At 43.0% G+C, this 27,634-nt stretch overlaps 1 protein-coding gene across 1 annotated transcript in view; it reads right to left on the reverse strand.

Moving 5' to 3' along the window:
• Positions 1-4,384: 4,384 nt before the first annotated feature.
• LOC123999771 overlaps positions 4,385-27,634 on the reverse strand; it is a 112,853-nt gene continuing 89,603 nt past the window's right edge. The window contains exons 5-19 of the mRNA XM_046305796.1: positions 27,043-27,214; positions 25,086-25,271; positions 24,551-24,686; positions 22,121-22,218; positions 17,712-17,831; positions 17,148-17,224; positions 16,643-16,818; positions 15,955-16,225; positions 12,013-12,095; positions 11,698-11,889; positions 10,218-10,318; positions 9,748-9,882; positions 7,043-7,257; positions 5,509-6,257; positions 4,385-4,958 (exon numbers count right to left, since the gene is read on the reverse strand). Of these exons, the coding sequence (XP_046161752.1) occupies positions 4,900-4,958; positions 5,509-6,257; positions 7,043-7,257; positions 9,748-9,882; positions 10,218-10,318; positions 11,698-11,889; positions 12,013-12,095; positions 15,955-16,225; positions 16,643-16,818; positions 17,148-17,224; positions 17,712-17,831; positions 22,121-22,218; positions 24,551-24,686; positions 25,086-25,271; positions 27,043-27,214 (2,770 nt within the window). The 3' untranslated portion in view covers positions 4,385-4,899. The remainder of the gene's footprint in view (positions 4,959-5,508; positions 6,258-7,042; positions 7,258-9,747; positions 9,883-10,217; positions 10,319-11,697; positions 11,890-12,012; positions 12,096-15,954; positions 16,226-16,642; positions 16,819-17,147; positions 17,225-17,711; positions 17,832-22,120; positions 22,219-24,550; positions 24,687-25,085; positions 25,272-27,042; positions 27,215-27,634) is intronic.

Below are 27,634 nucleotides of genomic sequence, written 5' to 3' on the forward strand. Positions count from 1 at the left end.
ACCCTTCCCCAGATCTGTGCCTTGCCACAATCCTGTCTTGGAGCTCTACGGTCAATTCCTTCGACCTCATAGCTTGGCTTTTGCTCTGACAAGCACTGTCAACTGTGGCACCTTATGTAATCAATTGAATATACCACAGGGGACTCCAATCAAGTTATAAAAACATCTCAAGGATTATCAATGGAAACAGGATGCATCTGAGCTCATTAGCCTACCTCTTTCTCTATTGTTGCTACATTCCTTCCTAGCTTAAATAAGTAAATAAAATACATTTAGTTTAATAAAAGAACATACGCTTAGTTGTCTGTCATTCTAATGACATCCTTGAATAGTATAGGACTATAATTATATGCAGAAGGCTTTCACTTCTTTTCTTCACCAAGATTGAATGGTTATGGGTCTAAATATATAACTGCTAGCCTACCACCGTCACACGTTCGCTCTTCTTTCAAACTACACGTGAGTTCTAATGGCTGCTGTATTTAACGTTCAGCAAAAAAAGAGCTTGCTTCCCTCTTCGAATAGTCTAACGTCCAGCAAGCTATTCTAGTCGAGTGTATGACCATGTGTATAGTGCAAAGGGATTGTTAGCGTGCATAAATGATAAGGATGTTTATTATGCAGGGGTTTTTACTGTGCGTTCCATGGTGTGACAGTCACAACGTGTCAGTACCAAAAGGCAATAGGGATCTTTAGGGATCATACTCCTGCGGCTATGGCTGCACAACTAACTTATTGACATATTGGCTGAGTCCCAAATGAGCCTGTGGGGCCTAGTCAAAAGTAATGCGCTATATAGGGAATGGGGTGCCATTTGTGACACAACCTATGACAGAGTCTCTGCAGGATATCTGACATTGCAGTGCAAAATGCCATTGCAGCACTCCTCCCTCCAAACCACATTGGGCAGCAACAATATGATTCTTTATTCAACTCCTAAAATATCAATCCTGGTTTCCCAACCCTGGTATTTATCTATTCTTAACCCTATAAATGAGTGAATGTGGAATGTGCAAATTTTGGTTTTGAATCACAGTCATGATTGGGTGTAGGAAGATATCATTAATTTAATATAATTGTATGACACATAACAAAGTGGAATCTCAATTCAATGGCTCAGACACAAGAGGCATGTGGCAGGGTCTACAGTCAATCACGGACTACAAGAAGAAACTCAGCCCAGTCACGGACCAGGATGTCTTGCTCCCAGGCAAACTAAATAACTTTTTTGCCCGCTTTGAGGACAATACAGTGCCACTGACACGGCCTGCAACGAAAACATGCGGCCTCTCCTTCACTGCAGCCGAGGTGAGTAAGACATTTAAACGTGTTAACCCTCGCAAGGCTGCAGGCCCAGACGGCATCCCCAGCCGCGCCCTCAGAGCATGCGCAGACCAGCTGGCCGGTGTGTTTACGGACATATTCAATCAATCCCTATACCAGTCTGCTGTTCCCACATGCTTCAAGAGGGCCACCATTGTTCCTGTTCCCAAGAAAGCTAAGGTAACTGAGCTAAACGACTACCGCCCCGTAGCACTCACTTCCGTCATCATGAAGTGCTTTGAGAGACTAGTCAAGGACCATATCACCTCCACCCTACCTGACACCCTAGACCCACTCCAATTTGCTTACTGCCCAAATAGGTCCACAGACGATGCAATCTCAACCACACTGCACACTGCCCTAACCCACCTGGACAAGAGGAATACCTATGTGAGAATGCTGTTCATCGACTACAGCTCGGCATTCAACACCATAGTACCCTCCAAGCTCGTCATCAAGCTCTAGACCCTGGGTCTCGACCCCGCCCTGTGCAACTGGGTACTGGACTTCCTGACGGGCCGCCCCCAGGTGGTGAGGGTAGGCAACAACATCTCCTCCCCGCTGATCTTCAACACGGGGGCCCCACAAGGGTGCGTTCTGAGCCCTCTCCTGTACTCCCTGTTCACCCACGACTGCGTGGCCACGCACGCCTCCAACTCAATCATCAAGTTTGCGGACGACACAACAGTGGTAAGCTTGATTACCAACAACGACGAGACGGAGGTGAGGGCCCTCGGAGTGTGGTGTCAGGAAAATAACCTCACACTCAACGTCTACAAAACTAAGGAGATGATTGTGGACTTCAGGAAACAGCAGAGGGAACACCCCTCTATCCACATTGATGGAACAGTAGTGGAGAGGGTAGCAAGTTTTAAGTTCCTCGGCATACACATCACAGAAAAACTGAATTGGTCCACTCACACTGACAGCGTCGTGAAGAAGGCGCAGCAGCGCCTCTTCAACCTCAGGAGGCTGAAGAAATTTGGCTTGTCACCAAAAGCACTCACAAACTTCTACAGATGCACAATCGAGAGCATCCTTGCGGGCTGTACGGCAACTGCTCCGCCCTCAACCGTAAGGCTCTCCAGAGGGTAGTGAGGACTGCACAACACATCACCGGGGGCAAACTACCTGCCCTCCAGGACACCTACACCACCCGATGTTACAGGAAGGCCATAAAGATCATCAAGGACATCAACCACCCGAACCACTGCCTGTTCACCCCGCTATCATCCAGAAGGCGAGGTCAGTACAGGTCCATCAAAGCTGGGACCGAGAGACTGAAAAACAGCTTCTATCTCAAGGCCATCAGACTGTTAAACAGCCACCACTAACATTGAGTGGCTGCTGCCAACACACTGTCATTGACACTGACCCAACTCCAGCCACTTTAATAATGGGAATTGATGGGAAATGATGTAAATATATCACTAGCCACTTTAAACAATGCTACCTTATATAATGTTACTTACCCTACATTATTAATCTCATATGCATATGTATATACTGTACTCTACATCATCGACTGCATCCTTATGTAATACATGTATCACTAGCCACTTTAACTATGCCACTTTGTTTACTTTGTCTACACACTCATCTCATATGTATATACTGTACTCGATACCATCTACTGTATGCTGCTCTGTACCATCACTCATTCATATATCCTTATGTACATATTCCTTATCCCCTTACACTGTGTATAAGACAGTAGTTTTGGAATTGTTAGTTAGATTACTTGTTGGTTATCACTGCATTGTCGGAACTAGAAGCACAAGCATTTCGCTACACTCGCATTAATATCTGCTAACCATGTGTATGTGACAAATAAAATTTGATTTGATTTGACAATAAATATATGTGTGGTGTGTAAGAGGAGAACAATCTAGTATAGAGTTAAAAAGTTTAAGCATTCAAAATGTCAGGGAAGACGAGCTCGACAAATGTTTCTACTGTTAATTACAAAAAGTGCACAGGTGCAGCAAATATTTCTGCACAGATTGCTTACATTTGCACCTTTGCATGTGTGACTAAGTCAAGCATTTTTTGGAGAGTGAGCACATTTAATCACAGATGTAGGATCTTCATTTGATCACCCTGTTGCAGGGGAACTTTCCTGCAATGCAAAATCTAGTGTATTTGATGTTTAAGTTTCCCTATCAAACCCTACAAAAATGTCCATTCATTATAATCGTTCCTTATCCACATAATAATTCACATTTCTAATTTATTTTCCTGCTTGAGCAAACTGCCACAAATTAAGATCCTGCTTCTGTAACTACTCACAGTTTTTCTATTTATGAGGCAATTAATTTGCAATATGATTCACTGGTGGTAAGGAAAGGTTTCCACCTCATTAGTGATCCACCGAACATCAGAATGTGCTACAGCAGTTGGACAAGAAATGTTTCACTCACACGAGCTGTTTAACACAACAGTCATAAAAATAACTTTATTCATTACATTTGTATCTGACATAGAGCATATCAAATGTTACCTGTAGACGTTTCACAGATAGAACTTTACCTTCTGACAAATCACAAAATCTAACAAGTACAGTACATAGCATATCCATAAAGGACAAATAGGAAATCTGTGGTGGAAATTAAGTTGAGTCCCAACGACCCAAAAGCTTAGTCATACATCAAAAAATGACATCGCTCAACTCAACCACGCTTTTCATTCTAATGGAGGCTTTTTGGAACAATTTCTCTGAGTACAGAACACCGTCCCTCACTTCTCTCCAGGGTTAAGTCTTTTTTAACTAATCTTCTAAACCTAGCTATACTGAACAAAAATATAAATGCAACATATAAAGTGTAGTTTTATGTTTTATGAGCTAGAATTAAATATCCCAGAAATGTTTGAGTCACAAACAAGCTTATTTCTCTCAAATGATGTGCACATCCCTGTTAGTGAGCATTTATACTTTGCCTATATAATCCATTCACCTGATAGGTGTGGCATATCATGAAGCTGATTAAACAGCATGATTATTACACAAAAAAAAGCCACTCTAAAATGCAATTTCGTCACACAACACGTCACAGATGTCTCAAGTTTTGAAGGAGCATGTAATTGACATGCTGACTTCAGGAATGTCCACCAGAGCTGTTGCCAGAGAATTAAATGCTATTTTCTCTACCATAAGCCACCTCCAACATTGTTTTACAGAATTTGGCAGTAATTCCAACCGGCCTTACAACTGCAGACCCCATGTAACCACTCCAGCCCAGGACCACCACATCCGGCTTCTTCACCTGCGGAATTGTCTGAGACCAGCCAACCAGACAGCTGATGAAACTGAGGGGTTTTATGTCAGTAATAAAGCCCTTTTTTTGGGGGAAACACATTCGGATTAGCTGGGCATGGCTAACCCATGGCCGCACACCTGCCCAGTCATTTGAAATCCATAGATTAGGGCCTTAAACATATTTAAATTGACTGATTTCCTTATATGAACTGTAACTCAGTACAATCTTTGAAATTGTTGCATGTTGCGCTAATATTTTTGTTCAGTATATTTTTCCTTCATCCACATTGATTGGTGTCACATTGATGTCCATTGGTGATTTAGTCATTTTTACATGGTCCAGTCTCCTTCAACTCATGGTACCCCTGGTGGTTTGGCTCTGTAAGGAGACAGAGAGGGGAGTTAGGAGTGGAAAGAAAACACATTGTACCTGATCTCTTGCAGTATTTCCTAATAAAATCCTCTTTTAGAAGAATAGGCTGTCTGGTCATGGGAAAAACTCTCTAATAGTTATTTATATTAGGCCTACTGGCATAGTAGTTCAACAATTAAAATAAACCATTTGTGTACAATTAATATTTGTGAAAAGCATATCTGTATCAAAGCTACTGAGAACATATGGTATATTCCAATGTTCCCTAAGTGTGGATGGAAAAGTTTATATCAAACCTGCTATCTCAAGTCAAGTCCATTATTACTTTTGCCTCCTCATTTAATATTCAATAAGAGTATAGTGGCTATTCAATGAAAACTGCTTACACCACCATCCGGTACTCAGTCAAAGTACTGGAGCAGACTATTTCATTTCAGCTTCATCTGCAGTCTTGCAGTGATTCCTCATTTTATCATTTTCTCAACATCCCAAACGATATAGACGAAGAAGACCACTAACAGAATACGTTTGAGAGTGTAGATAATAGTTATGGTACCCAGACTCATATTCTCCTCCACCAGTGGCCTGGACTCTGTGCAATTGACAGCGTTTCCCCGGGCCGCTCCTAAGATGGTCATGATGTCCACCAGGTTGAGCTTCCCTTCCTCCTGCAGCTCCTCCACGTCCTCCTCCAACTCCTGCGCCATCTCGGCCCTCTCCTCAATCTCCTCCTCCGTCAGCATCCTCACACCCTTCATGCCATTACCCTTCCCGATCTGCGGGGGTGCCAGCGAGCATATAGCCCTCAGTCTGCCATAAGATTGCAGGTGCACCACGTTAGCGCGCAGAAACAGTAAAAGAACGTTGAGGTCGTTGAGCGGGCAGCCCAGTTTGTGACCACTGTTGAGGCCCAATGCGGGGAGAACCTCATACACCGACAATAGAGCCGTATCCCAGCAGAAGAGGCGGACCAAGCTGAACAGCACGATAGGCACCAGCAGGACATAGATAGCGCCGTTAGCCACGCTAATCACCTGGAAGACCAGTTGGCCGGTCATCTTGCACTGGACCAGCTCGGGAACCCAGTTTTGGTCACGCAGCAGGCCCGTGCGGACGAAGCAGCTGAACTCGTCCCGGAGGAAGGCGGACAGGTGGAAATAGACGAGGTAGAGGCAGGAGGCCGACATGAAGGTGAGCAACAGGAAGCCGCGGAGAAAGAGCATGCTGACCAGGAAGTAGGAGCTCTGCTTGCTCTGCATGTACCTCTCCAACAGGGGGTACTCGAAGTAGCGCTTCCTCTTGGCCCTGAAAGAGACCATGAAGGAGATCGGGTTAGAGGACAGACGGCTCAAGCACGCTTTCATGTTATTGGCTCTGTTGTATGAAAATGGAGGTTGTATGAGCATCTAAGGCATTAATAGTATTCAAGATTTAAATAGTCAATAACATGACTGTAGTTGAAGCTAAACCAGTGTCTTGTTTTCAGTTTCCATGGGAATAACAAACACCCGGGAACGTGATTGCTACTCAAACGTCTTCAGAATCATTATAGACATCAATTTAAAGGTGTGCTTCCCAGCAGGTAATGTTTGTGAATATATTATGACCACATTTTGTGAAGTTTTTGTTCATTTGGGTTTTTTTCGGCTGTTCGGGCTCACAAAATCTGTTCTGGAGGCAAACCAGAGACAGTCAGTCATTCAAGGAGAACTCTTTTTTTGATTCACAATTTTTTTCATTGATAAATACTGGACCAAACATCTTAGTTAGATGTAAAATTGTGCAACTAAGATCTCCTTGGCAAAAACAGCTACATTTATGACAGACTTCTTGAGTTATCATACATTAAGTCTGACTATTTTAAGGAAGTGTATACTGGCAACGGCTTCTCAAAATGCACAAACAGTACTTTTACTGCTTTTTTCTCATTTTTCAAGAAAATATATTTTAACGGAGTATGCAAGCACACACGTTAGTTGCCAGCCAAACTGAAGCAGGCTAACACCTTAAGCCTGTTGACTTCCCCTCTTCCCCAGTCCAAAATCCTCCCTCTACCTGCCTAAACAAATCTCTGCCACACCCACTCTCACCTCTCAAGCTCGGCTTGGAATGTGAGGGGGTTCTGGGTGTTCTGTCGCATCTCCAGGATGCTCTGAGCCAATCGTATGGAGCGGTTGTAGGACTTGTCCAGCTCATCAATGATGAAGAGCAGGTCAGAGCCCAGCGATGGCATCACGAGGAAACGCCAGATGAGGGCAGGCAGGTACATCAGCATGGTCATAGCCAACAGAGAGTAAGGGAAAATCTGGGAGGGGGGGAGAAAGAAATGAAGAGAAAGGAAGGGGATCGGAGAGGTAGAGGGTAAGAGATGATGACAGAGAAAGGATAAAGAGTGAGAGAGAGTGAGGTGAAGAGAAGAGAAGGAGAAAGGGAAAGAGTAGGAGGGAGAGAAGAAGAGTAATTTACAGACTACATTTTAAATGTTTAATGAGAAAGATTAATTACTTTTAATGGATGCTCTTTAATGTGACATTAAGGAAGCAAGAGGCACTTTCCATTCAAAAGTAATGATGGTTAGTGTACAAAGTAATGGTAAAAATCCAATGCTATCCCTATCGCTCTCTATATCTACTCACAACCTCGCTTAATTTTGTAGTGGAAGAATGAGAGAAGGTGATACTCGCGACTGGTGACTTCCAGTCTCCATTGTCATGTTTGGATTGTTTCAAGAGTTCATAAAGAACTACACATTTTGATATGTTTCATTGTACTGTAAGTGCTATGGATTTATTGTTACAGTGAAGCAAGCTGTTTTATTTTGTTTATCGGATGGCAGATAGTTTTAAGAGGAGCGCTCTTATCATTTAAATTGAGTTGGTTAAATTTCGAATCTGGGTTTGCTCCTGTCTTATGTTATTACTAGCAGGAGTGCAAAGAAATGCTAATTCAGGTTGGGCATGAGTTTCTGCTTGAATTTGGTTAAAAGGGCAGTACATTTTCTCATATTTTGAGAACTTGCTACCAAGCTCCTGTGTGTATCACTTAGTAAATGTATAATTTATTTCATGTACACTGTAATTGTTTGAGTGTCAATTCTTTAGTAACTAAAAAATCCTATTAGTTGAATTGAGTAAATGCATTCCTCGTTTGAAGGAGTAATTATTTGATTGACTATACACTTATAATTTAATACATCTATTGGTAGTTGCTATTTACACTATACACTACACATGATTGGGTACCACCTTGACATCTCTGATCTGCTTGCCTCAATAAATTATTTCTAGAACATTGGTTGTCAGGATTAGCTATGTGTATCTAATCTCTTAAAAATGATATGACGGTGAAAGTTAGACACATGTTCATTGTAGTCTTACTGAGAGGTGATGTAAAAGCTTGCTACCTTGACTAGATTCCTCCAGAAACGTACACGGCCTGTTGCCTTTTATTCACGTAATATTGGAGTCAGATTGATTAATGTAGTTTCTTATCGGTCCTTCTGTAGCTCAGTTGGTAGAGCACGGCGCTTGTAACGCCAGGGTAGTGGGGTCTCCCGGGACCACCCATACGTAGAATGTATGCACACATGACTGTAAGTCGCTCTGGATAAAAGCGTCTGCTAAATGGCATATATTATTATTATTATTATATTATTATATTATATATTATTATATCCGGCATAATTTCTACATTTTGGTTGGATCATTTCCACACCCTTACAAATGGTGACCTCATCCGGTTGATGGGAATTTCCGTGACACTACAATTTCCCACAATGAAACACCTAAAACGGTGTACTGTGCTACGTCAGAAACACACACACACACCCCCTCTGTCACGACTTCCGCTGAAGTTGGTCCCTCTCCTCGTTCGGGCGGCGTTGGGCAGTCGAAGTCGCCAACCTTCTAGCCATCGCTGATCCTCTTTTCCTTTTCCTTTGGTTTTTATCTTGTCTTGTATCACACCTGGTTTCAATCCCACCAATGACACGTTGTGTATTTAACCCTCTGTTCCCCCTCATGTGTTTGTCGGTGATTGTTATTTGTGTTTGTGCACGTTTGTCCGGACGTGTGTAGGGTATTGTGCCCATTTGTTATATTTGTTATGTTTCCCGGTGAGTTTTTGTCCAATAAACTGCGCCGCTGGAAACACAGTTTTCTCTCCTGCGTCGGACTTCTCTGCCGCCAGGACACACCCCCCTTACACCCTCACAAGCTTGTGACACAGCTCCTCATCAGCCGCTTCTGAACAGACTGCCCACCAGAATGCACATCAAAATATACCAATGGACACAGCACATGGCTAACTCCATCATTATACCCATGAGGTCCATGTCTTACTTGGACAGCCCAGTACTGATAGAACCTCTTAATACATATTTTTTAAACCCTTCTAAAAGTGCATGTCTGAGCTTTCAAACGAGTTGTTAATGGCCTCAGTAACAGAAACCTCCGATTGTTCATGTCTTGTCAAAGTTTAACAGCGTTCGGTCTGGAGAAATCTTTAGATGTCCCTTTCAAAAAGACATTCGGTTTCTCTCTTAAGAATGTATTGCCAGTGCATATTTTTGAATTGGGAATCTTCCAACAACATTGCCAAATACAGGTATAGCCCACAAAATGCCTCCGGTATACCATTGACTTCACCCACTTATTTTACACGGATGTCATTTATCACCTGACAAAGAGCAACTATTTACAGTAGTTTTATGACATTTTTTCTCCAATTCCTGTGCCACATTAAGGTGTGTGCAATTGTCTCTCGTTCGAGCATGACAGAACACAGCAGGCCTTACCTTGTGCACCCAGAGGGATCGCTCCTCGAACTTTCCATCTGTGTCAAACTCATGGTGCATCAGGGAGTCCCAGCAGTACGTGTCAACATAGGCTGCCTGCCTGGCTGTGAAGTTGTTAGGTGGGAAACAGCTGATCTGCCTATTTTAAGCTCAAAAATTGCCTGGCTGTGAAGTTGTTAGGTGGGAAACAGCTGATCTGTGGGCCTACAAGAAAAACAAATATAGATTTGAACTATTTTAAGCTCAAAAATTGCACTGGTCACACACCGCAGAAAGAGAGAGAGAGTTTCCATAACGTGCCTTAAAGCTTTTCAGAAGGTTCCCTTTTCCAGAAGCAGAAAGGTTAGCCCTAACAAATCGAAATCATATGCTTCTAAATGGAAACTTTTAAACAGGGTGGTATTACCCTCCTAATGTGTGGGTCTTTTTCAGAACAAGCCCTGCCCGTTCCACCATACAGATGGCTTTACCACAGAGTGGGTCCACACCCTTCCTTTCAGCCCATCTCCTCTACAGCCGTGCTGGGAGTGCAGGGCAGGGCGACAGGCAAAGGGCCACTTCAGAGAAAACGCTGAAATAAACACAGGACACCCTATTTTTATACACAGACTCCAAATCTCCACATCTGCGAGAGTCTCCTAAAATAAGCCAACCCAACCATCCAGTTGCTGACTGGGCATGCAGTGTTATGGTATTACAGATAACTGTACATGGATGGGTTACATGCAGTGTTATGGTATTACAGATAACTGTACATGGATGGGCGTTTGTGCGTGTGTGCGTGACACTGAGATAGCTGGGGACATGCTGTGTCCAAAATGGACGATGTACTACAAGACCGTCAGGTTACAAGGGAACACAGACGGCAACAAAGCATGTTCCTTCTACCACTGGGCGACAGTTTGACAAAGAACCCCTATTGCCATCCATATTTTGCTTGTTACCCATTGTACAACAAGGGATCCTTCTCACCCAGCTATTTGTAGCTGTGGGCAGAATTCTTGGCTCCTGCAGCAGGTGCACACAACAGAGACAACGGAGACACTGCCAACCAGACAAAAGAGGAAGCAGACAACAAACCAAGCGAGATAAGGAGAACCAAGAGCCATCAACCGTTCCTAGTCTGTCCCTCGTTTTGCAACATCTCCCAGTTAATTAGCATATCATTTCATTTGACTTCGATAGAGAACTGCAAAAGGAGTAGGTTGCCAGTAATTATCAGGCAACACGGCACTTGCGAATGCTGCTCTCAGTCATCCTCCTGCCAATTAACATCTGGAACGGCTGATTATTGACCAGCTCGACGGGAAGACGATCGTTAGCTCAATGTCAATGAAAGGAAATAAACTTGCCTGTATTTACCCTGTTCTGTGTGCCACTATCACACACATTGTTGTGTTAGTATTATTGTTGCAGTTGACCATGGTTGGGGTCCAGTACATGTCAACTCAAGTCAGAAAACAAATGGAAATGATATGAATACATTGAAAGAGACCTTATAATTCATGAAAATCGTTACAATGAACCTTTTGAATAGTTGATAGAATTGTCTCCTTAACCCTTAAACTACAACCAGGTCCGTTTGAATATCCAGTGCCCCATGTGCCCTCCATTCACAAAAGTGCTGTGCAAACAATGGTTTGTGACTGAATCTGAATCACTACCTCCCTTGACTAACTAAACACAGATTCTCACGCCCGTACAGTAAAGGGAAAAAGGCAAATGAGAAGAGACTAGAGAGAGACATGTGAGTCAGAAAAAGAAAATGGAGGAATATTGACCCAATGATGCAGTGGACAAAAGAGGCATGAGAAAATAGCAAAAATAAACACAGAAAAGGGAAAGAGAGGAAAGGAAATAATATCAGAGAATGTAACAAATGTGATTTGCCGCTAAACAAGAACTAGAAGAGAGCGAGAGAGACGGAGAGACAGACAGAGACAGACTGACCGATGGAGATTTCGCGAGCGAAGGCCATGGACACCAGCAGCAAGGGCAGCCCCACGGACACAAACTTGATGACCCTGTCGAGCGGCAGCTCCAGCTCCAGGTGCCCGATATGGCTGCCCCCGGCGCCGTCCCGGAGCAAGGCATCCGACAGCATGGCCTGCGCGGCTGCATTAGCGATGGACATCTTGACGCCTAGAGATGTACAGGGAAATGTTGGATTTACTCCCAACTGAGTCCACTGAGACCTGGGAGAACTGAGTTTTACACTAGTAGAGAAGGTTTTTCGTTGTTGCATGGGCCGGATTAAATCCAGACTGGCAAACAGAGTCCACTGAGACTTTATAGCACTGAGCCCTAGAGCATGAAGGATTTTAGCATGGGGCGGAGTCCCGTCCCAACTGGCAACCAGGAGCTCCTGGGTTGGAGTGGAACCAGGAGTTCCACTACTATTATAGTCTTGATATCCAATCTGAGAAATAAACTGTTTAAATTTAGCTAGGAAAGCCAGTTAGGAACAAATTCTTATTTACAATGTCGGCCTACACCGGCCAAACCCGGACGACACTGGGACAATTGTGCTCCACCCTATGGGACTCCTAATCACAGCCGGTTGTGAGACAGTCTGGATTCAAACCAGGGTGTCTGCAGTGACGCCTCTAGCACTGTGATGCAGTGCCTTAGACCGCAGCGGCACTCGGGAGCCCCAAATAAAACTGGTATTCAATGTGTGAAGTAATCATCGTAACTGTATGCGAAACTATGGCAAAGGATGAGAAGAGAAAATAGTTTCTCAGATATTTTTCTTCAATTGACAATACTGTAAATACCAAACATGCATCAAAGTACCTTAAACCATTGGTATAAGTACCACTTATTCTACACATCTCTATCTCCCTAAATATCAACAGCCTTTCAATCATTTCCATTACACATCTTCTCCAATACAATGATAAACAGCTTCCATGTTACCGTCAATCCGCTTGCTCTTTCCAGTGACCAGTGACTGCAGGATGGAAATCCAGTAAGGAAATGCAGTGAGACAACTGAACCAAACGCCTCTCTGAAGACCAGAGCTGTGTTGGCGAGGCCCTTAAGTTGTCCGGGAGGGCCCTGCAATATGACAGGCTGGGACTGGGCTGGCCTGGGTCCTGGGTCTATGGATCTAATTACTGCTGCTGTATGCTAGTGCCCAGATGGCAGTGGTGTCTCCGCAACTCCACAGATGGCAGTGGGCTGGCTGCTGTGTGGTGAGGTGTGTCTGGGGTGGGAGGAGGGAGTGGCGACTGTGTGTGTGTATCTGTACTTACGTGTGTGTTCACGCTCGTGTGTGTGCATATGACACACTGCCCAGCCTCTTCACTGAGGTCCCAACCATGCTCGACTGCCATGGCAGCAGCCCACTTCAAACAAGACCCAAGCGCCAGTGGCTTTTCCTGTCTCTGTCATTTCCCCTCTTATTTATACCTAAGGTTGGCTCCAGAACTGCTGCTAGCATAAAGTATTGAGAATGGTAGTTACAGTTAGGCCCTGTCTGCTACAGCTATTTCAGTGCTGCTGCTAGGATGGATAACTTCAGAGGAACTGAATGACTGGTAACTAGTGCAATGTACAACAACTTGCCATACCACAACTACCCTAATGGCAATCATGGAATGCTTGGTCATATGCAGTCCAAATACAGATACAACGATTTTAGGAATTTGGGGTATTTTATTACGTGTGTGTGTGTGTGTGTGTGTGTGTGTGTGTGTGTGTGTGTGTGTGTGTGTGTGTGTGTGTGTGTGTGTGTGTGTGTGTGTGTGTGTGTGTGTGTGTGTGTGTGTGTGTGTGTGTGTGTGTGTGTGTGTGAATGTCTGAAATCAATGTATAGCGGCCATCTACAGAAGATCCTAGACTTGTATCATATTCAGCAAATGTTTTTTGATGCTCTCTACTTACAGTACATGGGTCACCCAAATGTAAAGGTGGGAAGACATGTGGGTGGTACTCCAGCAAGACCAAATCACAGGTTTGATTAACAACCAGAGGGTGGGAAAATAGAGACATGACAAGGACATGTGGGAGGTTGCTCTACATTGAGGCCGTTTAGTCTGAGCTTCATCTGTAATTTTGTGGATAACTGTGGTTATTGTCTCATATAGAAGTGGTCTTTCTTGTTTGAAAAGCAGAGGCCCAGTGTTGGGTGACTGTCAGCATGCAACAGGTACTGTGGCTTGGGTGAACTTTCCTGACAGGAGTAATGGTGTAAGATTAAACAATGCGCAACAGACACAGATTCAGGACAATTTATGTGGGGTATCTTTAGCCCTTTAACAGTGTGCAGTTGTTTTTGATGTAATTTGTACTATTTTGATTGTAATACCCAATCTGGCCACAGGGAGGAGAGGTAGGCCTGTAACGATACTCACAAAAGTGTCTATAGTAAGCTGATTGAGGCTGCCCTAATATACACACTGTGTGTGACCACTGGCATATGCACACACTTCCTGCCTCAGAAAGGATACTCAAACTTGAAGCTTTATCTATTTTAATTATAAAAAAATGTCTATTGAAACAATAGATTATGACAACAATGTGCACAAACCAAAATAATGAAATCCCTATTGTCACTTGTTCTGGAAGAAACATTTAAAAAATAAGCAATCAAGAATATGTATAATTAAGCAATAAGGCACGAGGGTGTGTGGTATATGGCAAATATACCATGGCTAAGTGCTGTTCTTAGGTGTCTGGACACAGCCATTAGCCGTGGTATATTGGCCATATACCACAAACCCCTGAGGTGCCTTATTGCTATTATAAACTGGTTACCAATGTAATTAGAGCAGTAAAAATAAATGCTTTGTCATACCCGTGGTATACCACGGTTGTCAGCAAATCAGTATTCAGGGCTCGAACCACCCAGTTTATAATGAAGAACATACTTCACAAAGACCAATCTCAATGAACATTCAAGAACAGGTTTTTCTTTTCTAGACATCACATCGGATAAAGGGTGGCTTAATTTTGTGGATTTCATTTAGCATAAAAGAGGGTTGAAAATAGTTTTCACAGTTTCTTCAAATCCTTAACGTAAAACATAGAGAATCGTTTCAGGAATTTAACTCTTCCCTTTAAATATGCAGGCTGTCCCTTTAAATTGTCTTTTTCTTGCAAAGGTTTTCACTTAAAGATGTTAGCTCTTTGAACTGAGGATTCAATTCCATTTCTCTCCATGTCGGTATGTTTTTCTTGAACTCATCGAGACACTGTTACTTTGTAATGTGAATCCTCAATGTGAAATACAGTGTTTCTTTCCAGTCTTGAGATTTTGTCACCTTGATTGGCCATCAGTAACTTCGATAACTCGGATTCACTCAAGCGTTTTCTCAAGTGCAAGACCTCCAGACCATCACAACAGTTACTTTGTGCCTCCTACGAAGGAGCCATTTGAGCCGTCTTCTGAAAGCTGTCAGAACATTGTTTATAAATATGCAAGCCTTCAGCAATGTAACGCAGACGTCAAAACATCTAATATACATACTTTGTGCAGTTTTTGCTCTTGGCCTCAAAGAATTAAACGTTTTTTTTTTTAAATCATGCCCCGAAAACATCCATTTTGTTGCAGCGGAAAAATCGCTCGTCATCAACATTGTGAAAATGTGTGTGGAAAACATAATGACAACATCGTGTTTATGGAGTCGATCTGAAACGGACTAAGGCTTGGATGATTCCAAAGCATGGAACCCAACGTGAGGGCCAGGTATAGACCTACAGTACAAGTTCACAATCAACTCACATACAGCAACTCATAGTTGTCGTTGTTTTGTCAGTAATAAAACATAAGAGGTTTGGGGTGACCCACTAGTCCACAGAGCATGGTGTCCATTCTAGGACACACAATTTATGGTGACCATTTTAGGACAACTTCAGACCCCTAATCCTCATATAGGATCTTCCTTCTTAAGAGTTCTGATGGGACGGATCTGTAGTTTCTAGACAGACATCCATGGTAGAAAAAACAAAAGGCCCATTCCAGGTGTGACTGTTGCCTGAATCTAGGGGCTGGTCAGGGGTCAAGATTGAATGGAGGTGTGGTTTGTGGAGGAAAGTATGGTCTGAATCGTGTTCATTAGGGCACCCGTAACAAAACAAATTTCTTAGTGGAGAAATCCAGGTAGTCCCTTTCTGTCTCAGTCTGTTTTCTTCTGTTTTGGTGACTACTGAACACAACCCAGGTGTCAAAAGGTCACATTGTCCTTTAACACCTCTCATTACTCTAGCCCCTCTCTATGCTCCATGCCCAGATCTCTCCTTCCTCCGCCGCCAGATATACGTCTCCCTCCCTCGCTCTCTTCCTCCTCCTCATCTTCCTCTTCCTCCTCCATAACTTCCTCTTCCTCCTCCTCCTCCTCCTCCTCCTCCTCCTCCTCATCTTCTTCCTCTGTGCCATCCATGGAGTCGTCGGTTCCACCCAGCATTGCTTGCTGCATGGCCAGGGTGGCTGAGTCAGAGGACAGGGGCTGGAGGCTGTCCAAGCCTAAGGGGTCTGTATGAGGAGAAGGAGAAGCAGGCAACGCAGGGTTTACACACTAAGAAACACACAAACTTGACATAACAGCCTCCGATAACTGCCTCCGATTCTATATCCCTCTCATCAAAGTATGCACTCATTCACCCCCCCCCCCCCAACCCCCTAATGCGATTAAAAGGAATGCACTGGTCTAATGTGGTGGAATCACTATAGCCCATGCCAATATTCAATGTATTGTATTGCTTTTAAATCCACGAGGATGAGTGCGCACACTATCTATGCAGATTGATGCAAAATTATTACCTTGATAAAGTAGGTTGAAATAACAAGGAAACTATGTTGAAATATCAAAGAGAATCATGATGACTCAACCATTCTTCAGCCAGAGTTTTGAAACAGGCAAATAGACATTGACATGGTTTAGGGACGTACTGTCAGCGTTGTTAGAGTGAGGTCCATGTGTCTGCAAGACGCCAGCAACAATGGAGTCTGGCCAGAAGCGCTGGGTTGGACGGTGTTGGGACTTCATCTTCTTAGCCTTGGGAGCTGGGTCTGGGTTACTGGCATCCAGCATGGGCTGGAGGATGCGCCTGCGAGCGTTGATAAACCTAGAGAGAGAGAAAAGAGGGGGGGGGGGGGGATGCAGGGGGAGAGAGGAATTGGAGGGGTAAAGGGAAAGAGACAGTGTGAGAGAAACATAGACAGACCTTTTTTTCTCTTTAAGAGTGTTGTACTCTATGATACTGAGAACATTTCTAGACCAGTAGATGGCGCCACTATGTTGTGAATCACCATCAGGTGATAAAGCATTGCACTGAAGTTTGAACTCATCAACATTCACACTGAACATTCAACATTTCTATTGATTTCATCCATACTTTTAGCCAGCTGATTTTCATCTCCTAGTGCATTTGCAGTAGTAGTATTACAATCTTACCAGTTGTTGACCTGTAATAATGTCAGATTTGTTTGTCCTGCAATCTGTCTTTTCTCGTCCTCTGTTGGGTAAGGATGCTACACAAGGGAATGATTTAAGATATTTAGGAAGCCATCAGTAAAGTTTAAGGAATTTCAATTAGTTGTTTTGTGAATGAAGAGTTCAAACTCTCCCCTCACCCCTAAACTCTCAACTTCCCTAAACCTTTGACCCATGCCCCAACACCTTGTATTCTCAGGCCTTGGCCAGAAACAATCCTTAGCCCCTAAATCGAATTATTCATAGCCTATCTGTGGGAGTGGAACTACCATATTGCTTATACCTATTCAATTAATTCATGGAGATATTCAATTCATTAATTCAGATCACTACAAGTGCCTACGGGGTAGAAGCTATGTGGGTTGTTTCTGGATGAGGCCTTCAGTCATACACAGCTACAACCCTGACATTATTAGCTCTAAACCCTTCACCCTGATTTTAACAATAACTTTCTCTATAGCTTAACCAAAGGAATAGGGATGAATATTAGCTCTGTTGCTACTGTAACTAATGTTGCTAGCTCACCATGAGATGCTGAAAGAGCCAGGAGCGCATGATGTTGGTGGCGTGCTTGGGCAGGACCCCTCTCTTGTTCTTGTGCTTCTTGTCATCACTGTCCAAGAGTGAAGCCAAGTCCAGGTTTACCTTGGATGGAAGAGAGGGATGGAGAGAGGGATGGGGTGTTATTGTTGCCACGGTAACAAAGAGACAGTGCCAATTATCCATCTCTTTGGCAAGGGCAGAACCGCCCTCTTCACCATCGCCATAGCAACCGAATTTGAGTAATGATACTTAAAATAAAAGGCGAGAAAGGAACGTTGATTCACAACACCCTTGACTCAGAGAAATCTAGGAGGCCGGTTTGATCTAGCTGAAAGAACTACGATGGGAAATGTGCCTAGAAAACCTGGCAAATTGTGCAAAAACAAGAAAGTACAAGTAGATAGCTTGTAACAAAAACTTTGGCTTTGATAAGAGTTTTGTTCCAACTCCGTGGGTGGTTGAGAAAATTATGAAAAGGCACTTATTCAAGAAATCTCAGATTTTTGTTTTACAGTATAGTTGGGTGGGGAGTACTCAGTGGCAATTAACTAGTTTAAACCATGTGCATGCACACACTGGTGTCAAGAAAACACAACATGCATGGGCGCGCATACACACACACACACACACACACACACACACACACACACACACACACACACACACACACACACACACACACACACACACACACACACACACACACACACAAAGACTAATGGTTCTCTATAGCTCAGTTAGTAGAGGATGGCACTTGCAATGTGTCTGCTAAGTGGCATACAACATTTAAAAAAGGCATATACAGTGGCATGAGATCACTATGCATGAATTCCAAAATGTCTTTAATCTAATATTGTTCACCTCTGGTCCACACACAAAATACATATTTCCTATTTCCATTGGCGCAAACAGTATCAAAGTGAGGATCCTTCATTCATATTTAACAACCCATTTGCAATGCCTAAAACACTTTCGAGGCAAAAATATGAAGATTCAATCTGGACCACGAATAAATTGGCAGGACAAAATGCCTGAATAGATAAATAAATATACTCAGCTAAAAAATATTCTTAATAATTTCATGCAGGCATTGGAAAGTCATGAAAAAGGAATGGCTTCCAACTGATTCTGATATACAGTGCCTTCAGAAAGTATAAAAAGGATCAAAAGATTTAATCGTAATTTTTTGTCAATGATCTACACAAAATATTCTATTGTGATAGTGGAAGAAAACTGTTTTTTTTTTGCAAAAGAAAACATGAAAAATAAAACACAAATATTCAGTATCTTGATTAGATAAGTATTCAACCCCCTGAGTCAAAACAAGTTAGAATCACATGCGAGTGTTTCTGGGTAACTCTCTAAGAGCTTTGCACACCTGGATTGTACAATATTAGCACATTATTCTTTCAAAATTCTTCAAGTTAATTGTTGATCATTGTTAGACAGACATTAAGTATTGTGATAAACCTTTGAGCTGATTTTAGTCAAACTGTAACTAGCCCAATCAGGAACATTACATTTTGTCTTCGTAAGCAATTCCAGGGTATATTTGGCTTGCATTGTAGGTTATTGTCCTGTTGAAAGGTGAATTTTCTCCCAGTGTCTTTTGGAAAGCAGACTGAACCAGGTTTTCCTGTTTAGCTCGAAACAGATTATTTTCTATCATAGAAAATTCCCTTGCCAATGACAAAGAAACCCATAACATGATGCAACCATTTCTTTGCCACATTTATTGCAGTTTAACTTACTGGAATTAAAAATAATTTGGGGGGGTTTGTATCATTTGATTTACACAACATGCCTACCACTTTAAATATGCAAAATATTTTTTATTGTGAAACAAACTGTAACGTTCGTCGTTGGGAGAAAGAGAGAAGGACCAAGGTGCAGCGTGGTAAGTATTCATTATGCCTTTTATTAATGAAAACGAATACTCCGTCAAAACAACAAAATGGTAAACGAGAATGACACGAAACGAAACAGTCCTGTCTGGTGACATACACAAAGACAGAAAATAATCACCCATGAAACACAATAGAAAACAGGCTCCCTAAATATGGTTCTCAATCAGGGACAACGATTGACAGCTGCCTCTGATTGAGAACCATACCAGGCCAAACACAGAAATAGCAAATCATAGAAAAACTAACATAGACAACCTACCCAACTCACGCCCTGACCATACTAAAACAAAGACATAACAAAAGAACTAAGGTCAGAACGTGAAACAAACAAGAAATAAGACAAAAGAACAGAAAACTTGAGTGTGCATAACTATCCCCCCCAAAGTCAATACTTTGTAGAGCCACCTTTTGCATCCATCATTCCTTCAATTCTGACTAGTTTCCCAGTCCCTGCCGATGAAAAACATCCCCACAGCATGTTGCTGTCACCACCATGCTTCACTGTGGGGGTGGTATTCTGGGTGGCCCTATTTTGGCACGTTTGTTGTGGTGCCGTATTCTTTCCATTTTTTATGGGTTTAATGGTGCTCCATAGGATGTTCAAAGTTGCTGATATTTTTTTGTAACCCAACCCTGATTTGTACTTCTCCACAACTTTGTCCCTGACCTGTTTGGAGAGCTCCTTGGTCTTCATGGTGCCGCTTGCTTGGTTTTGCCCCTTGATTAGTGGTGTTGCAGACTCTGGGGCCTTTCAGAACAGGTGTATATGTACTGATATCAAGTGACAGATCATGTGACACTTAGATTGTACACAGGTGGACTTTATTTAACTAATTATGTGAGTTGTTTTATATTTGTATTCTGTACAGGCTTCCTTCTTTTCACACTGTCATTTAGGTTATTATTGTGAACTAACTACAATATTGTTGATCCATTCAAAGTTTTCTCATATCACAGACGTTAAACTCAGTAACTGTTTTAAAGTCACCATTGGCCTTATGGTGAAATCTCTGAGCGGTTTCCTTCCTCTCCGGCAACTGAGTTAGGAAGGACGCCTGGAGTGACTGGGTGTATTGTTACACCATTCAACGCGTAATGAATACATTCACCATGCTCATAGGGATATTCAATGTGTGCTTCTTCTTCTTTTTTACCCATCTACCAATAGGTACCATTCTTTGTGAGGCATTGGAGAACGTCACTGGTCTTGATGATTGAATCTGTGTTTGAAATTCACTGCTCAACTGAGGGACATTACAGATAACTGTATATGTGGGGTACAGAGATGATGTAGTCATGTTAACCACTTTTATTGCACACAGATAGTCCATGCATTTTATGTGACTTGTTAAGCACATTTCTACTCCTGAACTTATTTAGGCTTGCCATAATAAAGGGGTTGAATACTTATTGACTCATGACATTTCAGCTATTCATTTTTAATTCATTTGTAAACATGTATAAAAACATAATTCCACTTTGACATAATGGGGATTGTGTGTCATGTGACAATTAAAAGAAAATGTAATTCATTTTAAATTATGGCTGTAACACAACAAAATGTTGAAAAAGTCAAGTGGTGTGAATACTTTCTGAAGGCACTGTAAATATATGAAACACACACACACACACACACACACAGCATAAAATAAGCCTTATTACAGGTGCAGCTGGGGTGTCACGTGGAAATCCCTCCCCCTATCCCCCTCGGCCCTGGGAATTTGTGTTCCGGAAAAGCGGGGTTGAATTAATTGGCGGCACCAAGCCGGGGTATCATTACCGGGAGCTTGTCGGTGATGTAGCTACGGGGCTGCACTCTATTCCCAGACCACGTGTAGAGTGCCGCCTCGGCTGGGTCCTGGGTATTCACTGAGGCCGCCGCTGTCTGTCAAACACAGAATTACCTGCCTGGCTGACACTGTGGCTTTCTAATATGCCTGCAGAGCAGAGCACCCCACAGTCTACTCCGTAGGCGAGCATACGGGTGGTCTGACAGTCTGACTCAAATATTGACCACCTATGTGAGGTTCTTCAGGGCATGGGGATTGCAGGAGTTTAAAGGGACATGCACTCGCAAAATCTGACATTAAGAGCTTTCATTGCAGGTGTGTTGGACTTCAAATTAAAATAATCAAGTCACTTGTTTATTGTACAAACATTTTGTCAAGGAGGAAATGTTAGCACATAGGCAAAAGGCTGAAACGTTAGCATAATAAACAAGTGATACCTTGCAAAAACAGTGTGCTGAAATGTCATAAGTTTACCAATGATATGTTAGCTATTACACTATTACTCTAATATAGATTTCACACTGTCGTAACATGTTCATAACAGAGAGGCCCACCACTTGATGACAGCTAATGGCAAGCACAAACAATGATATGCATGACAGTGAGAGTATTTGGAGTTGTTAGACATGATCCATCTCTACATCTTATGGCAGAAGAGGCAGGTAAATGCTAGAAGAGCAGCTGACGGCCTCACCTGTGAATTCTGGATCTGGATGGTCCCCTGGGAGAGTCCCTGGGTTAACACCTGCCCTTGCGACGTCACCATGGCAACCGGCTGATACAAGGTGCCACCTGAGGGGATAATTTGCGGTCATAAGAGTCGAGTGGCTTCTTCTTCTGTGAAAAGCAGTCGGCCTTGCACCATTTCGGCTCGAGAGCTCTATTATCTAACCCTACCAAAACAATAACAACAACAACAACATGTAAACAAGTAAGGCAAAAGCACATCGGTGCGAATGAAGCACGAAAAGAAAAGCTGTATTCTTTCATGAGTTGTTCTTTTGCTACTAATTAGCACTAATTTTGATTCTCTAATCACGGGTATTAATTTGAGCTTTGAATGTCTTACGATCAAAGAGAAAGATGGAATGAGATTATTATTCTGAGTTGAAAGGGATTTCTGGAGGGCAGGGGTAACATTTCGCTGTACATAATAACAAGAAACCCAGCCACACTTTTGAGTGATATACACTACATTACCAAATGTATGTGGACACCTGCTCGTTGAACATCTTGTTCCAAAATCATGGGCATTAATATGGAGTTGGTCCCCCTTTGCTGCTATGACAGCCTCCACTCTTCTGGGAAGGATTTCCACTAGATGTTGGAAGATTTCTGCGGGGATTTGCTTCGATTCATCCACAAGAGCATCAGTGAGGTTGGGCACTGATGTAGGGTGATTAGGGCTGGCTCGCAGTCGGCGTTCCAAATCATCCCAAAGGTGTTTGATGGGGTTGATGTCAGGGCTCTGTGCAGGCCAGTCAAGGTCTTCCACACCGATCTTGACAAACCATTTCTGTATGTACCTCGCTTTGTGCTCAGGTGCAGTGTCATGCTGAAACAGGAAAGATCCATCCCAAACTGTTTCCACAAAGTTGGAAGCACAGAATTGTCTAGAATGTCAATATGTGCTGTAGCGTTAAGATTTCCCTTCACTGGAACTAAGGGGCCTAGTCCAAACCATGAAAAATAGCCCCAGACCATTATTCCTCCTCCACCAACCTTTACAGTTGGCACTTTACATTGACAAATGTAGTGTTCTCCTGGCATCTGCCAAACCCAGATTAGTCCGTCGGACTGCCAGATGGTAAAGTGTGATTCATCTCTCCAGAGAACACGTTTACACTGCTCCAACGCATTTCCGAGTCCAATGCGAGTCCAATGGGGGCGATCTTTACACCACACAAGCCGATGCTTGGCATTGTGCATAGTGATCTTAGGCTTGTGTGCAGCTGCTAGGCCTTGGAAATCCCTTTCATGAAGCTTCCGACAAACAGCTCTTGTGCTGACTTTGATTCCACAGGCAGTTTGGAACACAGTAGCGAGTGTTGCAACCTCGGACAGACAATTTGTATGTGCTTCAGCACTTGGCAGTCCTGTTCTGTGAGCTTGTGTTGCCTACCACTTCACGGCTGAGCCATTGTTTCTCCTAGAAGTTTCCACTTCACAATAACAGCACTTACTGGGGCAGCTACGCAGAGGAGAAATTTTACGAACTGACTTGTTGGAAAGTTGTAATCTAATGGCGGTGCCACGTTGAAAGTCACTGAGCTCTTCAGTATGTGTGTCACGCCCTGGCCATAGAGAGGCTTTTTATTCTCTATTATGGTTAGGCTAGGGTGTGACTAGGGTGGGCATTCTATGTCATTTTTTCTATGTTTTTTATTTCTATGTCTTGACCTGGTATGGTTCTCAATCAGGGACAGCTGTTTATCTTTGTCTCTGATTGAGAACCATACTTAGGTACCCTTTTCCCCCACCTGTTTTGTGGGAAGTTATCTTTGTAGTTGTTCAGGGCACAGAGCCCAAAGCTTCACGGTTGTTTTTTTGTTCGTCGTTTTGTCGGCGTCATTTTTAAATAAAGTTCAAATGTACGCTTACCATGCTGCACCTTGGTCCTCAACTCATTCCAACGACGATCGTGACAACGTGCCATTCTACTGCCAATGTTAGTCTATGGAGATTGCATGGCTATGTGCCCAATTTAAAAAAAAACTTGTCAGCAACGGGTGTGGCAAATTTGTAGGGGTGTCCACATACTTCTGTATATATAGTGTAGAACACCTTCATTAACTCAAAATGTATTTCCATAATTATATGTCAACAGCCTCCATTTGACGTAGGATATGATGTGACCTACCAGCAAGCAGTTGCTGAAATAATAATAGATAAATACTTAATGCAAAACATTGTGGCTAAAACTTCTCTCACCCTAATGTTGTTTAAATTTTAAATGTTGTGCATGCAGGGTAGAACACTTTGTACAATTTGTACATACACTGCAATTGTTTCTACCTATGTCACTACAATGTAGAGGTATAAAGGACACTTGTTGTATGATGTAATATCAGGGAAGGTGAGGTACCCATAGAACTGGGTTGAGGAAGGTGGAAAGGCTTCTCACCTGACACCACCTGGGAGTTGATGGTAGTCATGGCAATGTTACCCTGTTGCAGGGTCCCGGTGGGCATCATGATGCCCGAGGAGTTGACGGAGCTGGAGACTGATGTCATGGACGGAGAGGATGTCTGGAGGAGGTCCTGGTGAGGTCAGAGGTCATAGGAAGAGAAGGAACCAGTAAGGGTGTTGAAAAGGGCCGTTCAGGATGTACATACGACTAATACAATTTGAAACTTGAAACATGAAAGTACTGAATGTTGCGGATAAAAATGCCATGAACAGAGCTGATTTCTTAGTGCTACATGTAGGAGACATATCTGTTCTTCAAAATGTATTTCTATCCATACGTTACACAATGTACTAGACTAATTAATACAGCTCAGATGTTTGGACACAAGTATAATGGTCTTTCAGAAAAACACTAAAACATAAAAAACGCAGTTGGCTCCTTCAAAGTGCATACCAGATACACTATGTTTAGAGTTTGTACGTATGTGCATGCGTGCACCAGTGCGCATATGTGTAAGTGTCCGCATTACCTGCTGCAGGCTGAGCGAGGTGTGCGAGGGCGAGTAGGGCCCGCCCAGGTCATTGCGAAGCAGGTTGTCGCTGTGCATCTTGGTCTTGAGGCAGGTGATGTAGCGGTTGCAGAAGTCCTTGCAGAGCTCGTTGACCTTCTCCAGCTCCAGAAGGTGGATCCTCAGCACCTGGATGGCCTTCACCATCTCGGGAGGGAGAGAGAGAGAGAAGAGGAATATATGCAAGCTCAATGATTGGGGAAGGAAGGACGCTACATGCTAGCCTGAATGTTAGTCTAGATTGGCTCAACTTCAGCTAGCTCTATTGTTGATTTCTCCAATTTTAGAAAGGTGTAACCTTAGCAGACCTATGTTCAAATGCATTTGTATTTGAGTATCTGATAAAAAATATATATTTTTGGTGTGTATTTCAGTATTTACAAATACACAGCCAAAATCATGTACTTTTATTTGAGTATTTGAACGGTTATTTGATCAATTGTATTTAAGAGAATTTTCAAATACATACTTCAAATACTATTTTCAAATATCTGGATAAATGCATGGGAGTGTATTTGAGGCAGTGTATTTGAATTGTTCAAATACTTTCCAAATGTATTTCCAAATACATCAACATTTTCAACTTCTTGTCTTTTCAAATAAAAATATATCTGAACACTTACTTCAACTGTATGTGAAAGTATTTGAGATATTTGAAATAGTATTTGAACCCAGGACTGAACCTGGTCACCTGGACGGCCTTCACCATCTGAGAAGAGAGAGGCAAAGCCAGCAGGCTCAATGACTAGGGAAGTAGGCTACATGCTAGCCTGAATGCTATGCTCGCTCAACACTGGCTAGCTCCATGGTTGCCTTCTCCAGTTTGAACCAAAGGTAAATAATAATATTGTTTCTGGACAGCCCCCTCATGTGCCTTACAAATTATGTGCTAGCCCTAGTCAGTCTCTGAACGTTCTAAGATAGCCCTTGACATAACACCTGCTAATCCATGAGCCCTCTCAAAATCCTTCACTATGATCCAAACTTTGTCCTTTTTCCAACCAGGCTTCTCCTCCCAGTGCTCACTCCCTCAAAGTCAGCATTCAAGGGCACCAGAATGGGGCGGAAAAGTGCTTGGCCAAGGAGGAGATAAATCTGCCAATTAACTGCCGCTTGTTTAATCGGGAGCCAAGTGCCATCTCGGCCAATCAGCTTCAGCATTACTGTCCTGTGGAAGAGTTAGTGTGTGCCAGGGCCAGTCCGCGACCGGCACCTCGTAAAGCACACAGATGCGGGGTTAATTGACTGCCGCACCACTTGTCGGCCGAGTACCCCCATAATGATGAGAGCCGACCTTCCATCTCTCCCTCTCCCCAGCCACCTTCCCTATTTCTCCTAATTTCTAATTACTGCTAGCTGTCACGGAAGTGTGGGAGGGAAAGATCATGAGGGGGGAGAGTGGGAAAGGGGAAAAGAGAGAGAACGGGTGAATATATAAATAAATATTCAGAGAGACAAAGGAGATGGAAGGGAAAGGGGTAGATGTGTCTGCATGAGAGAGAGAGAGAGAGAGAGAGAGAGAGAGAGAGAGAGAGAGAGAGAGAGAGAGAGAGAGAGAGAGAGAGAGAGAGAGAGAGAGAGAGAGAGAGAGAGAGAGAGAGAGAGAGAGAGAGAGAGAGAGAGAGCTAATTGATAGTCTAGAAGAGAGAGCCATGTACATGTAGGAAATAAGACAACTTGATATGAGTGGGAAATAAAGCGTATGTGAAAGGGATATGTAATGACTGCCTCCACCAGTAGAGGAAGCAAGTCATCCTCAACATTAGTAAGCTATGTTAGACGGTTGAGATACTTCTTCAACCTGAGGATGCCGTTAAGACTATTGAGGTGCCTCCTCAATGAAGAAGTCATGCTAGACTATTGAGATACTTCAAAGCCACATTAGATTATTGAGATGCCCCCCAGGCAGGGTACTAACCAGGTTGTCCAGGTCGGGGTCCTCGCTGAAGAATGGCTTGTGGTCCTGCTCCTGCTGATGCACAAAGTTCTCAATGTCCACATCGAAGCTGGCAGAGGTGATGCACTCAGAGCCCTGGGTGGCCTGCTCACACTTCTCAAACAGCAGGGCCAACAGTGGGAATAGGGGATGTCTGGAAGGATAGGAGAATACAGGAAGTAATTAGACTTTATAACTGCTCTGGCTGTATCTTGATTGCCATATAAGAAGTAGTTCCAGGTGCAAAGATTTTTTTTTAAACTCTGTTTGAGAAGAGGAAATGTTGTTTGTTATGGATACTGCTCTCACTGTATCGGTATTTGTGGTATGTGTATCATGTTTACAGTCTGAGGTCGACAATGCTCCTTTTAAATGCAATGTTCCTGAGTTCTCTGAAACCACATTCACAGTAAAGGCTCAACTCCAAAATGACCATTAAATGGGAAGACTGAAGTTTGATGTTTTGTTGTGCATTGTGTTCGTGATACAGTATTGTTGTACTGCAACAATTTTCTATGTCTTGCACCCAGGAAGCGCATAAGCAAGTTCACTTGATTGTTAACTCCACTGACAA

The sequence above is a fragment of the Oncorhynchus gorbuscha genome, linkage group LG16 (assembly GCF_021184085.1).
Source record: "Oncorhynchus gorbuscha isolate QuinsamMale2020 ecotype Even-year linkage group LG16, OgorEven_v1.0, whole genome shotgun sequence".
In the NCBI taxonomy this organism is placed as follows: domain Eukaryota; kingdom Metazoa; phylum Chordata; class Actinopteri; order Salmoniformes; family Salmonidae; genus Oncorhynchus; species Oncorhynchus gorbuscha.